We start from the raw sequence: 17,294 nt of genomic DNA, 5'->3' as shown, positions 1-17,294 counted from the left end.
TAGCAGTGTGTAGGTTGATAAGTCTTATCTCCGGCTACAGACTAGTACTCCTCCCTGCTCCATGCGTGCATGGGTTATCTAGCTCCAGTTAACAAGAAGTTCATTTGGCCCTTTACCCGATCTGAGCTTCTAAGTTGGCTACGTTGTGCAGTATAGAGCCTATACGGGCAGCTATGAAGTGCCTGTGTTTTATGAAGCACATTGCAGTTATTTTATGAGGCTGCTATCTGGCGGTTTTATCAGTTTGTACAGTAAATACTGTTGAGGATCTGCTTCGTAACAGCTGGCTGTTGACCTGTTCACGTCTGGCACCACCCAGATTTAGCATGACATCACTATGCAAAGCAAGCCGGGCTAGTCCACCTTAATGTTATTTCAAGGAAGCCGTGCATACACCTAACCGTGTCTTGGCTGCTGGAGTTCTGCAAAAGCTGTCAGTGATGTGATGGGACATGGATTTTTTAAAAAGGGTGGTACCCTCCTCCCTTTCGGGCGAGGTGGTCTTAGACGTAGGAAGCACTGTGCGCGAAAGTGCGCCCAGGCTACTGAGGATGAGAAGGGTGAGCCTGCTTTCTCTGGGACAGACCATAGACGAGGACCATGAGTCTCACTTCCACGGCTATAACATGAGCAGGCTAAAGAGGAGGCCTCTAGGTACGTCTATTTTATTATATGCATTTTGCTTTTGATTTATAACTATTCTCCATGCTCTGGTCGCATTCAAATTCAAATATCACATTTTTTTTTTACTTATTTTACGCTTGTGTTGTTTTGTTCGCTCTTTTGCTTTGTATCTCGTCATAATTTGCTGTTATAAAGCATGTGCGTGCGGAATATAGAAAGTACACAAGGTCTTAGATCCAAGTGTGCTGCGCAAGTGAGGAAAAATACACCTTTTGTAAGCTCATCAATCAGTTGTACTTAAACAATGCGCTGGGAGGGAAGTGTTTGCTGTAGGTGGATTTTAAGATGGAGAATCAAGTGAATATGTAACACCCATCTTATCTTTTTGTAAAACGGCAAACAATAGAGAGCCGATCATCCATTATCATCTATGTTCTTAAATGACAAAAACATAATAGGGTTGTGCCAATTGATAGTATGTTCTATTACTACAGGTAATCCAGAAGCAAAGCAATAGAAAAAAAAGTAAAAATGCAGGAGGCTCCAATACCCCAGGACTAAAGCAAAATAGGAAGCCATGTGCTTCTCTAACACCTGTTGTAACTCCGGTCGGCTTTGCTGTTACAGTGGTAGGTGGGTTTGATCACAAGAACCATTGTGTCCCAACGACAATGTTGTCTGGACCCATTGTGGTTTTGGGTCTTTAGCCCCCAAGAGATAACAGACTTGAGGTTTTGGGCCATGGTTATACAATGACTTTTTGAAGCGCTGCAAGATTTATTCTAAAGCGAATGTACCATCAGGTACATCAGTTTTGGGTTTTCTACATTAACAGATCATTAACAGTGCGGTCAGTTTCCACGCACAGCGCCGCTGTATTCCCAAGGACCAGGCCGCCTCGGAGCACTGGAGGCAGGCCTGCCAGGTGGCGGTTCAAAAAAGGATCTTGCCAATTACTGGCATCCCCACGCCGCTCTGTTAATGTAGAAAACCTATATCGATGTACCTGATGGTACATTCACTTTAACTAGGAAGCTATAGCTGCAGTCTAAAGCAATACATTGAGGTGAATGCAATCCTGCGGGCTGTATTGCTCATTCAGTAATAAAAATCAGCCTTATGTAAATTAGGCTATGTTCACATCACATTTAGAGTCTACATTAAAGGAATAATAACAATTATATAGTGCCCAATTATTCTGCAGCACTTTACAATGCCGAGGGCACATATGTTGACAAAATCGGAATATAAATATAACTATCAAACATGAAGAGTTTGGAGACCCACAAGAGCTTGCTATCTATGTATTTAAATACCTGCAAAAATGTATGCAGATGTTTATAAACAGTGAATTTAGTGTTGGTTGTGCATGCGTTGTGTGCTCTGGTGGACCTTACACTTACTTTCCTGTGTCCCATTGGTTAGATAACGTTGGATTGTGGGGTAGCCCCAACCATCCAGTAAGAACTCTGGCATTCTGTTGTCCTTTTATAGGGTACTGTTATATATTTTGGTTCACATGCGTAATCCTATACCTCCCAAGTGTCCCTCTTTTGGAGGGACACTCCCTACTTTTGACCCACATCCCTCTTTGCCCCTTACATGTTCCACTTTTTGACCTAGGATTTAGACTTGCATTTAATAAACTTTATGTTGCTCTATATGATTTGTGCCACAAAAAAAATAATAAAAAAAGCCATTGCGTGTCCGTGTCACCGACTTGACAGTGGGTCCTTGTGGACAGTTACTGTAATACATTCATAATCCTGTCCGCAGTTTTGCGTCTGTAATTACAGACAGGGTCACTGATGTGTGACTGGGACCTAGGATGCATCACACATACAGGATCTGCTGCAGATTTGCAGATATCAATGTTACTAAATGCATCAATCTGCAGCAGATCCTGTATGTGTGATCGCATCAATCTTCAGCAGATCCTGTATGTGTCATTGCATCAATCTGCAGTAGATCCTGTATGTGTCACTGCATCAATCTGCAGCAGATCCTGTATGTGTGATTGCATTAATCTGCAGTAGATCCTGTATGTGTCATTGCATCAATCTGCAGCAGATCCTGTATGTGTGACTGCATCAATCTGCAGCAGATCCTGTATGTGTCATTGCATCAATCTGCAGCTGATCCTGTATGTGTCATTGCATCAATCTGCAGTAGATCCTGTATGTGTCATTGCATCAATCTGCAGCAGATCCTGTATGTGTCATTGCATCAATCTGCAGCAGATCCTGTATGTGTCATTGCATCAATCTGCAGCAGATCCTGTATGTGTCATTGCATCAATCTGCAGTAGATCCTGTATGTGTCATTGCATCAATCTGCAGCAGATCCTGTATGTGTCATTGCATCAATCTGCAGCTGATCCTGTATGTGTCATTGCATCAATCTGCAGTAGATCCTGTATGTGTCATTGCATCAATCTGCAGCAGATCCTGTATGTGTCATTGCATCAATCTGCAGCAGATCCTGTATGTGTCATTGCATCAATCTGCAGTAGATCCTGTATGTGTCATTGCATTAATCTGCAGTAGATCCTGTTTGTGTCATTGCATCAATCTGCAGCAGATCCTGTATGTCTGAATACATCCTTGAATTAAAAAGTATAGAAATGTCTGTACAGTTTTCTTAGACTGAACCACAAGTGTCCCTCTTTTGCCGTCTAAAAAGTTGGGAAGTATGGTAATCTATATTAATGTAAAGGTGTGATACAGCTAGAATGCCCATAATGTAGTCATTCTCCTAGGTTTTGTTTTGTTCTCCATGTATGTGTTAGCTGGAATCCCTCAGATAGGGCCAGGCAGGGTTATTACATACTCTTGGAAGAGGATCTCTTGGTTTAAGAGGTTACCAGAGATGCAGAGAAGTCTGACATTATGGGTCGTCTGGGAGTGGTGGGGGGTTATTTTTTTTATTTATATTTATGGCGATTTATTATTCTTTGAATGGGAACTTCTACTTTTTGGCATGTAGTTTCATAAATAAAGGAAAATTCTATTGAGGAAAAGAGATCCAAAGTAATATTTCTGTAGAATTTCATGTGACCTTTTCTGCTGATCGTGTGACTAAATTGAGAATGTTCTAAATTTTTCTCACCAATACGTGGTGGCCACATTTTTTGTGTGTGTTCAGTACCTTTATGGGATCCTTGTGTACAAGATATAGTAAATGTTACTGAGCTGTCCTTGGCTTTCTATTGGATAAAAAAATAGAGCAAAGTTTATTACCAACATACGTGGTCGGTTGTTGACTTGAAGTTATTTATGCAATCATCACTTTTTCCATCTGTGGACTGTTATATTTCTCTTTCTTTTATAATATAAAATATAATCTCAAAGTGAGAGGATGTAAGCCCGCAAGAGCTCACAATCTATCTATTTGAATACCTGCAAAAATGTATGTAAACCTACAAATAGTTGAAAGCTGTGTCTTCAGAAAGTCAGCCGTTCCTGCTGAAAACTGGGGATCTGGCCAACACACGTCCAATGTATATGGTGGCCTTAAGTTGGAAGCTGCTGATGCTTTTCCTGTAGAAAAGGCACATACTTGGTGCCAAGAACGGCATAGGTTACGTCAAGTTGAAGCAGAGCTTGGACCACCTGGATCCAATCATATACTTATTACCACAGCCAATTTCAATATAATTGAAAAGTTATAGTTTAGAGAAGGGCTTCTCAAAGTTTTTCTACTGGAGCCTCTCCGAACAGATCGAGGCAATGCCTGGGCCTCACCAGACTGACCTAGGGGGTGCCTGGGCCTCATTATCTGTGGTGGACGTCCATTTAAAAACTGAAAATAATGCTAGGGTTACCTTTTACCAGTTTCCTAAGCTCTATATGCTAATAAAGCAAGTACAAAATAAATTTATAATGTTGCTAAAATGGAGATTTCTGCAAACCGCAAAAGGACTGTGCAGATCATAGTAACTTTGTGAAAACTGGCTCCCCAGCTGGGCCTCACCAACAACTAGGGGGCACCATGTATTGTACATGATGGGTTTTTTTTAATTTGTTGTACAGAAATGTTTTTCCTTTTGAAATTTGTGCATATAATGTGTCTAAAAAGCGATTACACCTAAACCACACCCCTAAAGCTAAAAAGCATAGTAAAAATAGCAAAAATATCAGACAGAAAGTCAGACAGAAAAAAGGAATGCAAAATATGCACAAAAACAGGTGCAAAAAATGTCTGCCCATGTTTTGACATAGAGTTTGTTTGTTTTTAGGCCCCATAACAGGAATCGGAATGCAGGTTTTATTTTCTAAACTACACAAAAAAATGGAAAATGGACTGGCATCAGATGACCTGGGGTCTTCCGCAGCTTGAGAGCCTTGTTATTAGCTTTAGAATCAGTGGGATAAATGATACACGTTCCTCACACAGTCTGACTCTCTGTAGAGCCCTGCTGGCCTCCATCTGGCTTTATGAAGTTAGGTTACATAGAAAGTGATCAATGGAAGGACTGGTATGGTGAGAAGCTCTTGAACAGTACTCAGTGTATTTTCAGTATTAGCAGCCCAATAACATATATTGGTGACCATTGTGATGTTTATAGTCTTATGCATCTGAATAGTAAAGTTTTTCCACAGTAAAAATCTTTTTTTGCTAAGTGTTACTTCCTGTCTATCAATTTGATTTGTCGTGACAGCCTACACATCTATCTGCGATGTCAGAAATATCTGCAGCTTCCTGCCCGGGAAATCAGGCTCAAAATGGAAATTAAATGTATTTTCTGAAAAGCTGCATCCACCAAAATATTCTTCTGTTTATACTGTAAAAATCCATAGACTTAACTTCTTAATCCCATGCAGTTTAGAAATGTGATGCGCACATGAAAACTGAAAATGCAGTTGAGCAAAGCTAGCGGATCTGGCAGGAAAATGTTGACTGGCTGATTACATAGACGCATTCATTTCTGCACTGGCAGAATTTTATCCATAGTCATTTATTGCAGTTTAAGCTTTTTTTTGTCTGTCCATCAATCTGTCCACATGCTGCAGAGGCATGCATGGCTATCCTGCCAGAACCTGCATATGAGCTTCCGGCACATGCCACTCCAGTGAATGCCAGAGGAAGATGGGAACTGCAGTAAAGCAATCTGTTGCAGAATTGGATGATGTCGATATACAGTAGATATATATATATATATATTTATATAATTATTATTATTATTTTTATTTTTATTTTTAAATAGGTTTTCCTGTAAACCATACTGCCTTAAGCAGCCGTCTGTAAGAATTACATGAACCGTCCCTAATAAACTGTGACCTAATTATTCCGCCATTAACAAGCGTTTACCGTGATCTTGGATTGAGCGCCGGTGATTACAGAAGTAATTTTCCATCCTCCAGGAATCTTTATCCTCTGGGTATTCTGGATTATATAGTGAACACCTGCTTTATTCCTTACCTTAATTTAGCTTTTGTAATACTGGAGCAGCTCGCTCTTGTTTCCTGGACTTGTACCAACTAACTTCCTTCAGATTCTCTTTCAAAATAATTTTCTTGTCATGTCCTGTAACGAAGATGTCATCCTTACATGGTATTGGAAAAGTGTTTTTTTACAGCCTGTTGCATCATATGATAAGACTAATAATGCTTTAATGGAGTATTACAAAATCGTGTATGTGTGTGTTTGTGCATAAGCATATAGCGTTGCTTACCTGTCTGCCCATTTGTTTTGGGGTCTTAGTTCTGTACATCCTGGTTGAGCAGTTGCTCAGTCCTACAGGCCTGGTTTGGTAAATACCCGCATCCCCTGTATCAGGTTAGAATAAAAAGTTGTTCTCTAGATGTAATGCAGGGAGAGAGGTTGTATCTAACCTGCATATTTCTAACCTGTCTGCTTCTGGCCCTGTTCACAGTGTAGATCCGACCATGGCAGCTCTGTAGAACAGCTAATCACTGGGGATTCCTGGTGTTAAAATGACTGTGGAGAAGTGGTCTCTACAATACAGAAAGTGTCGGCCTATTTTAAGGCCTTATTCACATGTTCAGTAAAGTTGTCCGTAATTGACGATCCGTAATCACGGTTCAACTTTGATATGTATTGATTAGGGATGGTCCAAACCCGCCGAGGTTCGGGTTCGGCTGAACCCGAACGCTCGGCATCGGATTCCCGCTGTCTGCCCGCTCCATGCAGCGGGTGGATACAGCGGGAGGACCGCCTGGAAAACTGGGATACAGCCTATGGATGTCTCATGTCTCAGTGTGGATTGTGATATGAATAACATCAGTGACATCCGTAAAAAACATGGATCAAATTTTGGCAAACTAGTACTATTCACATTTTTCCGAAATGGATACAAAAACGGATGCAACTAATGATACAAATACGATAGGTTTTGCGGCCCAGAAAAATCACTGCACGTGTGAATGAGGCCTAAGGCTTACAGGGTTTTCTGGACGAAATTTAGTGATGAGCTATCCACAGGATAGCTAATCGATAACTGATCAGCAGGGTGCCAATACCCATCACCTGTGCCATTCTGCTGTTTGGCAACATACTCCACAGTAAACAGAGTCTTCGTTCATTGAACAGTGGTGGGGACCTGTAACTGCAGTGGTGGGGAGCTGAGCTGCAGTTACACATCGCCACTGCTACACTGTGAACTGAGACAAACTTTTCATTGTAAATGGTCGTGCCAAACAGCTGATCGGTGTGGGCACCAGGTGTCAGCAGCCACGCCGATCAGTTACTGTTGATAGTTTATCAGTAAATACCCCATTAATGGGTACAGTGAAAACTGATTTTATTTTTAACAATATTGACATTTTTCAAAAATGTGTAAAACAAGTTTCAAATAAGTACTTGCTCCAAACAGTCTGGCATTTTCTGACGACACATTTCCTTTAAGTCATTAAATAACAGTGAGGAGAAGTGAACATTACTAGTACAAGGAAAATGTACAGCAGTTCCCCGCGTCGTCAGCCAATCAGAATCCAGCTCAGAAGTTTCTCAGGCGTGCTTGAAGTCGGTGACGTACTGGTTGCTACTTTTACCTTGTTGTGATAAATCTCCTCCATAGTGTTACCAAGATGTTTTTGCTTTGTTGCTAGCTTTGGCCTGGATTCTCTGTAATTGCACGTCTCTGGTCTCTTCAGGGATGACGTTCCTGCTTCCTGCACATCATAGTAAAGTGGACCATTTCTTTTAGTTTTAGTTGTTTTTTCTTTTCTTGCTCCCGAGACTCCCGATGTTCTGATAGCACTCTCTGGGAACAAGACCTTGGCTGAATCATCCTGTCTGGCAGGGCTTTTTATATTACTTTTTAAGTAACGCAGTGGAAAAGAACAGATGGAGGCAAGCACCAACATAGGAATTGTGAGTATTAAAGTACAAAGGCCGTCACCGTGGAGACATATTGACGGATACCAGCTTAACATATGCCAAGCAACAGGCTTGTTAGGAGGTGATTATTTAACCTGTTGTGGCAGTACAGTTGTCTGGAATATTAAATAATCCATGCACTTCACTAGCATCGCCTTCCCTTTCCTGCTGTCTCAGGATTGTCTCTGATGTGTTCCTAGGAGGCACTAATGTCTTTTCTTTAAAACTACAAGTTGTGATAAGACATGAAGGAACTTGCCTAAATTTGGGATTTGCACGAACCGGAATGATGGGCATCTGAATGCCGCTGCCTGGAGAAGGTGGATGCAGCATGAAAACATGGAAACCGCCATAGGCCACTGGTAATCAATGCAGAGTGTTCTGGTTGGAACAAGAATGTTTTGCAGACCTGTAAAAAGTGGAAAGATGGTAGTTAAAAAGGTGGGATGGTTAAAATTGTATGGATCCATAATTTTTGCGGACGTTTCCTCAGTAACTTCTACAAATAAGAAACTCACATAGATTTATATTGGGGGGGTTAATGTTACAATTACAGCCTGTACTGGGGCTTGTCAGTAATTTTTGCGTCACAGATTACAAATCCATAAAACTACAGACACCTCGAATAGTAATCACTGGGCACTAAATTTGTCTGTAATTGCGGATCTTATGAAATGTGTGAATAAGGCCCAGGGCTAGGTTCACACTTCCACTGGGGAGCACTGTCTTAAGTTCCATTCTGAGTGGCAAAATATTTTTTATTCTTGTCCGCTGAAATTTTGGATACCTATTGATTTGCTATGACTAATATTTACAATGCAAACCCTTTTGAATAACAAGTGATTGCTGGGATTTCCAGCAGCAAAGTGTCAGCTGGCCCTCTTCTGTGACCGGTTATCATCAGAACCAGGCAACCCTTTACAGATTAATCAGATTAGTTTTTTCCACTGAAGATCATGAACAGCGACTCTCCATATTGAGGGTGTGTTTGTGGTTGTATCCGCCCATCTGGTTTTTGATCATCCTCTTCCATGTCCAGAAGATGGCGCCTGTCTAGCCTCTTGGGTGTTAAATAAACAGACTTGATTTGGTCGAGGCCTGATTTTCATAGTTTTCATCTACAGCAATGTAGAGCGTGTGCATATTTTTTGGATGCCATGCATGACGGCCTTGGTCTGCAGACTGCTGATTACGTAGTCTGTGCTGCCAATGTGTCTTTGATGTCTGTTCAGCATGAAAATGTTTTATCAGAGATACTGTACTGTGTGTTCGTGTGGTTGGAATTTTTTGGCTTCTGCTGTCTGGCTCTGGGAGCCGTGTTGAGTACATAGGAACGCATACCTTGTCCCATTGCCCTAGCAATGTCTGAGTTGGACAGAACAAGTTGTTTTCCCAGAATACCCAAGGGTCTTCCTTGTTTGTGTGTTACCTTGAAACATCTCAGAGCACCTCAATACACTGTCATGATGGCCAAGCTGCTTCTTGGCTAGCACTCCTATTCAGCAACTTTGTGGTCAGCCGCTTGTGTTCTTAAGACCCATTTGCTTGTCCTTTGTTTGAAGAGAATATCCGTCTTTTATGGATCCAAAAGCTTCTGTTTGGCAGTGTAGCATCCTGATTGTCTCATTCAAGTTACTAATCTGTATACATAAAGGTTTCTTATATTTCCGGTTTATTAGTGCTGCAATTGTGTGTACTAGTATTAGACAGCCTCATCATAGAAGGTTTGAAAAGTTTTCTTTGTGAGACTTAAAAGCCCTTTTCATTTGCCAGAAGTTTGTTGGATTTTGTTGGATTAAGTGTTAAAGTAGGAGACTCTTGTTTGTTCTTCATTGACAGTGGTGCCAAATATACTATTACTGTCTGTTAATACTTATTTCAAACTAATCCGCCCTCTCATTTTATACAAACCCCTATCAAATGGACAAAATACACATTTTAGTCATATATCCAAGCTTTCTAGACAGCCCCCAAATAAGTGCGGGTGGCTTCTCTACAGACCTAGTCTCATTCTGGGTCACCTGTCCAGCATGGAAGTGTTGGTGCTGGGTGTAGCTAATAATTCCTTGAGGCTTCTACCTATGAATGGCCAGTGGCAGCATGTTGAGTTTTTAGTAACCGGTTGTTGGTGCTGAATCGGTATTGGCCGGCAGTCGTCTTCAGAGCAGGCCTAAATGTAAAGTCAGATCCTAATATGTTCTCATGTTGGTGCAGCTGATCTTAGATGCTTAGACAAATTGTCAGTGACTAGGGGTTGTGGACGTGTCCCCGGTGGCGATGCTGCGATCATCATGTTATTGGTAGGTTTAGGAATAATTATCTAATAAAATTGGTTGCATTAGACAAACCACAAATTCATGTGTATGACTGTGTCAGGGAAGACCTATGAAGTCTCTATGGAGAGTTTGGTTGTCTTTGACCTTTTAGGAATGTCCTTGTAGAGTCATATGCAGAATAGCTGGGACAGTTTTATGTGCTCAGTAATCCATAGCTAAAATCTATGTCTTGTTTGGATGTCAACATACACTGAAACCATCTGTCTTGCTAAAGTCAGTGGGGTCCATTATTGATCTTATATGGAATCCTATGCCACGGTTTCCATTATGGAGGATACCCACGATGCTGGTGTAATCAAACCCTTTCCATTATGCAGATAATCTCCTCTTAAGGCCGGAGTACCCTTTAAAGTGACACATGTTACAGCATCCAACAACTTAATGACATATGTGTGTAAGAGCAGGGGTGAAAACCGTCCCTTTAAAAGATCCCAATATTGTCTGTGCACCCACGCTTTTAAATCTTTCCCTTCCAATCTTTAAATAGTGTTTTCTGGCTGTTGTTATTCTTTCATACACTTGACAATGTGAGGAATTTTGTTCTTGGCAGAAGCTTTCAGGCATGAAATCTTTCTTATTACCACGTGGTTTTGTCCTCGGTTACACTATGTTACAGACCAGGTTGGCAGATGATATGAAATGTCAGCTGCGCGGAAGCAGGCTGTGGGATTATGGCGCTGCTTAGTACAGCTCACTGTCTATATTACACCGTCATAATATTTGCCTTTTTAAGTGATGGCCCCGTAGTTAAGTCTGCAGTGCTTTCTCAGGAAATGGCCTGCTTTTATAATAACGTGTCCATAGATTAATGAGTTGGGGGTCCTGGGAGCCGAACATTTATATAATGTACTATGTTTTCTATCAGATTGTGTTTGTCAATGTAAAGATCCCTTAAAACTTTGGCTTTGAGCTGCACCTAATTTATGAAACAAAAAAAGTTATACTCACCTGCCTGATAGCTGTGATGATTAGGTCACATTTCTGTTGCAGATGTCAGGTTGGAATAAAGGGATTTCAACATGTCCTATCCTTTTTGTTCTGAAGGCAGCAAAGATTTAAGTCCCTTTTACACAAAATGATTATTGTCCGTACATGGCAGATTACCGGCTGTTCTGGCCGATAAATGTTTGGTAATAGCGAATGTTAAAAGACCATGATCAGCTGGTATGCACAATGTTGGCTGATCGTGGTCTTTCAACATGCTGAAACGACCCGATCATGGCAGTGATGGTCTGCTGCTCGTTCCTCTGTGTAGTAGCCCCTGAATTCAATGGGCCACCCGAACAATCTAAGGATTGTCCGGGCAGCTCCACTCGGCCCCTCCCGCAGATCCCTTCTTGCTGTGTGTGCGTGTAGTAGTGGGAAGCGAGTGCTGACCTAAATGGTCGGCAGTTGCTTTCCCCTGTAAATTGTGCTGTGTAAAACGGCCTATATTGAGTATTTAGGATAAATGTATGGCTAGCCAAACCGTTTGTGCATGTGGAGGTTTGTTTAAGCTGTACCATTATATGCGCATCTTTAAAGACCGTATGACATGGCACGATTAAGAGGAAGAAGCGAGCGCCGTCCTGTGCAATCAACGCTCACTTCCTCCTCGTTCCCGCTTGCTGCCTATGCGTATTAAATGTACGGACAGCTAGCGGGAGAAGGGGAAGGGGGGATGGTTCCATTGAAGTCAGTGGCAAAACCTGTTGAAAGACCATGATCAGTCGACGTTGTGCATGTTGGCTGATCATGGTCTTTTTAGCAGGCGCTGTTACACCTAAATGATTATCAGTCGGTAATGGGCTGATAATTGTTTGGTGTCATAGGGCCCTAATTCTAGGTACAGTATATGTTGCCTTTTTTATTTACTTAGCTGTACCTTATTAGTATTGTTAGTACATGGCGCACATGTGGTCATAGAGCTAATGTTTCTTTGAATTAAAGTTGACTCCTCTTTATGTTCATGTTGTGGTAAGAATTGAATAGTTTCATTGCTATGTATCAAACACCTGGTTTCTTGTTGAGAAAAATACTTTGTGAAACATTCCGCCCTTGCAAGCAGTGTTTCATAAGGTAATCTGATCAGTGCCTGCTAGTCCATTGGTATTGCATTATGCACCATTCAAGAGCTAATTCTGCTTATTTGTACTGTGTACTATAAAACATTGGAAGCTTGTTTGAAGAATAGAAAATGTTCCTGTACCAGGCGTACAACATCCAAGGCCAGGAGAGAAACATCTGAATGTCCTTCGCATGTAATGTACTTTCCTGTCACTGACGTACCCCTCTCCTGTATATATTGCAGTGGGTTTCTCCCAGTAACAGCGTTTCTGATGGTTTTAAAAGATTTGCAATGTCCATTAGGGGCTTCTTGAATCCCTATGGACGATGAGGACATTACTTCTCTCCTCCTGATGGAATGTTTTCAGGCTGGAGAAGAACCCAAGGGATTTCCTGATTGGATTTTACTATAGCCTTGATGTTGAGCTCTCTTTTTATGCATTGTGGGTAGAAATGGATATATGGAACTGAAGACTTGCACAATTTAAAGATGTTTTTGCTTTGTGTATATTGTGGTAGGACCTTCTGATGCCAAATCAAACACAACATGCTCTTCAGGAGACTGTTAGTCATGGGTCTCGTTGGCACCTGAGGCTTCCAGTTTTATTAGTATTATTTTTCGTATTTGCCCTTTGGAATTTTATTTGACATCTGTTAAGTCTTCCAGCACCCCACCCATCCCATAAATGACTTCATTATCAATTAGCAAGGTCTTCCTTATGTCACACCTTCCATGCCTTCAGAGGACTATTAAAGGGAATCATTCGGCTGGAATGATAATTCTCAAGAGCTGCAATACAATGTCACCTGTCTCTTAGTTGATAGCTGCTGGAAAAGTTGTAAAATGTAAAATCATATTTTCCTTCTAAGTTAAAGTGTCAAAGAGGAGATGCTAAGCTGCAACATGCCTGCCTCTTCCTGCCTCAGACCCTGCCCTGCTCTGCTTGACTAATATAAAGGGTTAGGCTTCATGCTCTGTGCCTTGTACATTAGTCATGTAGAGCAGGCAGCGATGGGGGAAGGTAGATGCAGGCATGGTGCAGCTTAGCATGGTAAGAGGGAGAGGAGCATAAAGTCTGTTGCCAGACCCTTGTGGCAGTGGATTATAATTGATTAGAACAGGTTGAAATCCAACATGACAGATTCATTTGTTCCCCAACACCTGCTGTCAGGGAGACTCCAACACATATAAGATAGCGGCCTAAAAAATTATCCATAAGTCATTTTTAAAGATGCCTTATATTGTACAGGAGATGCTGAGGAGGAAGGTCAAGGAGAACCCTCTTGTCTTCATCCTTTGTGCTGTTCTGGTGCAGTTAGTAGTTTGCTCCATGGTCTGGTAAGACCGCTAGTATCCCTGGGGCACCAGTTAGGAGCACTGCCCTCCCCCATATTTCCAGTCCGGCACGGTGGATCGGTGCTATCGGGGTCGGCAGTGCTCCTAACTGTCTTACCGGACTATGGAGCAAACTACTAACCGCACCGGAATGATGCCTTCTAATGTGGGAAAATATGATAGAATCCTAGTCTCATTTTATTTGATGAAGCCTGCTTGTGTTCTCTTCATGTTCACTTCCTCTTGTACTATAATAACTGCTTTCTTTACCTCATTTGTGTAGCCATTATGGTTTTTAAAGGCATAACTAGTAAGCATACCTAGTTTTTATGACCCTTCATTGTTTATTGATGATTATATATGATTTGGTCCTAAAGTTTCATTTACGTACTTTAATTACCCAGTCTCTGTTCCAGTTTGAATGGCCAGGATGTAATACTACATTGACTGCATTGAGGACGGACCGAGAGCTGCAGCCATTGTCGAGATGAGGAAACCCTTCTTAAGTTTACAAGTAATACATTTTAGTAATATGATCTTGGCGCTAGAATTTACCCATGATGCTTTGTATTTAAAGAGTATTCCTGCAAAAATGGCAATACAGAAGTGCCCTTGAGTTGTCCTCTTCTGTCAGATTGTCACCATGGGCGAGTTGTTCTCATGCACTTGTATCAAGGGAGAGATTAAGAGACCAACACAGAAATGAGAACAAATCGATAAAACATTTACTAACATACACCAATGTATATTCAACATATGCTATATGTTTTGGGGTATAAAGTATAGTATAAGTATTCGCTGCAACAGACCTGTGGCCGCTTCTTCTTATCTCGATTATTGAGTGGCTCCGCTTGACACTAATTAGAAAGAAAAGAAAAGTTTCTTCTTCCTTTCTGCCCTTCAGCGTCGTGTTTGGTTATAGCTGCCTAGAACAAGGATCCTTGTAGTACAGGACAGTGGGCTGACAGCAGCTGCTAATGAAGCGGTAGCGTCATGGCGTTCAGCCTGAGCACCAGAAATCACTCTAATATATGTCTGAGCGTTCCACCAATTGCTGTTGTAATGATTAAGAATGTGTGATTTGTGCTGCACGTCCTTAAGACATGCCAGGAGAGTCCAAGATTCCCTTGTAGTACACTAAAAGTGCTTGTTTATTACGTACATCCAGCATTACAAGAGGTTTGTGTCATGATGGGAGAATTGAATGTAATGTGTGCTATTGAGTAAATGGTGTTTATTGACTAACCGCCATACATTCTCAATTTCACATGGCCGTTTTCTGAACGACTTGTCATTAGCGATTTGTTTGGGAATATTGCTGTCTTGGCTTATGGTGCCATAGACTAAATCAACAATTCGGACCAAATGGTTGATGGCTCACTGTCCTGATCTGTGGCATGGACTGGACTTCTATCGATGGCATAGACCAGTGTTTCTCAACTCCAGGCCTCAGGACCCACCAACACGTAATGTTTTGAGGATTTCACTGGTGATATAATTATAGTCGGTGCACCAGTAACTGCCACAGCTGTTCGTTGTATGGGATATCCGCAAAACATGACCTGTTGGTGGGTCTGGAGTCTTGAGGACTGGAGTTGAGAAACACTGGCATAGACGGAACTTCTATCTGTCATTTCTAAACGTTTTGGTGTTTGTGTGGAGTTTTGTTATGTACAGTTTAGTTTTATTAAAGGGGTTGTCCGGCGAAAAAAAATTATTCACAGAATAACACACATTACAAAGTTATACAACTTTGTAATGTATGTTATGTCTGTGAATGGCCCCCTTCCCCGTGTCCCACCACCCCCACCCGTGTACCCGGAAGTGTGGTGCGCTATACATTACCTGTCGCGTGCCGACCACGGTCTCCGATCGTCAGCAGTGACGTCTTCTTCGGGAGCTTGGCGGATCTTCCCGAGTGCCGGCCGCCCTCTGCAGCGTCATCCGAAGCTCAGCCGCGATTGGCTGAGCATAACTGTGCTCAGCCAATCGCGGCTGAGCAGCTGATGACGTGGCCGCGTCATCAGCCGCTCAGCCGCGATTGGCTGAGCACAGTTATGCTCAGCCAATCGCGGCTGAGCTTCGGATGACGCTGCAGAGGGTGGCCGGCACTCGGGAAGATCCGCCAAGCTCCCGAAGAAGACGTCACTGCTGACGATCGGAGACCGTGGACGACACGACATGCGGTGAGTATAATGCACCACACTTCCGGGTCTAGCGTGGGTGGGGGGAAACACGGGGAAGGGGGCCATTCACAGACATAACATACATTACAAAGTTGTATAACTTTGTAATGTGTGTTATTCTGTGAATAATTTTTTTTCGCCGGACAACCCCTTTAAGTCATTGTTAGTTTCAGGACTGGGCAACTTTCTAATGTGTGTGAGAACTCCCAGTTGGGACTTGTTTGATTGTAAATATCCAACCCTTTTGATTTGGGGAGATGAGCCACCAACATTGCTGCCAGGCTTACTCCTCTCTCTATTAAGAGCAATTGAATAATCAGCCAAGCCTGTATCTAACCTGCAGATATGTCCTTATAGCGCAAGGGGCACTGAGGATGAAGGTAAGTTTCTTATCTTCATCGGCTGTGCCGTTTCTGTGATATTAGATGTTTAATCCCTATGCTACCAGCCCAGCCGCTTAGCTCTGCTGATATTGATAAAGAGGTACGGACCGACCGGGGTGGATAGGTGCACTGAGAGCAGTAGTCCTGTCCCCAGTGCACCAAAACAACTTATTAGCATAAGGATTAAACTCCTAATATCACGAAAACTGTGCACTGAGGATAAAGGTAGGAAACTTACCTTCATTCTCAGTGCCCCATGCACTATAGGGAGATATCAGCAGGTTAGATAATTTATAATCCCTTTATGGAGACTGCAAGTATGTTTATCTCAGGGTAGCATAAACTAGTGACAGAGAAGCTGTACCGAATGATGTATTACTTACATTGTTCTGAGCAGCTGATTCAGACACATCCTCCTGAATAACATGGAACTGGTCCTTTCCATTTTGTGCATATGCTTAGTAGGCCTCGATATTTATGAGCACCAGCTCCCTGTTCCCACCGTCCGCTGATTGCTGATTACTGTGTATAGGCAGACAGCTGGCAGTCAGCAGGTGGAGGAAGTAATGCAGTATGAAGCCCATTCTGCATATAAGGAGAACAGCTGAACAGAATAATGGAAGTAATACATCCTGCTATAAGTAATACATGCTGTTTGGCATTTCTGTCGTTTTTCTGACATGTTACTATGTGTGGTTCAAAAGCTCACTTTGTTACATTTGTTTTATGTTTTATTTTTGTTAAAAGGCATCACATCTATAAGACTACTATGTGTGTTGTCCTTATGAGAGCAAAGAACTCATTTCTATAGGCACTTTGAAAACTGAAATTTTCTTTCCCGTCTTGCTCCGTTTTTCTTTTGCATTACTTTTGATCACTCTGCCCCATGGACTTTTTGTTTTGTTCATCTTTTATGGGGTATTTTATGTTGCCTTGATGCTTGTGTATATGTATGTATGCTGGCTGCACAATGCTATTTATGTCATGAGCTGTGGACACACTTGTGGTACAGTATCTGTTGGTGATTATACGAGAAAAGGGT

At 42.0% G+C, this 17,294-nt stretch overlaps 1 protein-coding gene across 8 annotated transcripts in view; it reads left to right on the top strand.

Annotated features, from left to right (window-relative positions):
- The window catches only part of FRYL (FRY like transcription coactivator), a 209,078-nt gene that overhangs the window by 58,363 nt on the left and 133,421 nt on the right, over positions 1-17,294 (top strand). For 3 of the 8 annotated variants that reach the window (XM_069977602.1, XM_069977601.1, XM_069977600.1), the window contains exon 1: positions 361-654. The exons of 3 other annotated variants lie outside the window; for them this stretch is intronic. In XM_069977602.1, the coding sequence (XP_069833703.1) occupies positions 453-654 (202 nt within the window). In that variant the 5' untranslated portion in view covers positions 361-452. Of the gene's footprint in view, positions 1-358; positions 655-17,294 lie in introns of those variants that run through there. 2 more of the 8 variants (XR_011363936.1, XM_069977604.1) reach the window with 2 other exon arrangements.

This window comes from Dendropsophus ebraccatus, chromosome 7 (genome assembly GCF_027789765.1).
Source record: "Dendropsophus ebraccatus isolate aDenEbr1 chromosome 7, aDenEbr1.pat, whole genome shotgun sequence".
Classification (NCBI taxonomy): domain Eukaryota; kingdom Metazoa; phylum Chordata; class Amphibia; order Anura; family Hylidae; genus Dendropsophus; species Dendropsophus ebraccatus.
This window is presented reverse-complemented; position numbering and strand designations above follow the sequence as displayed.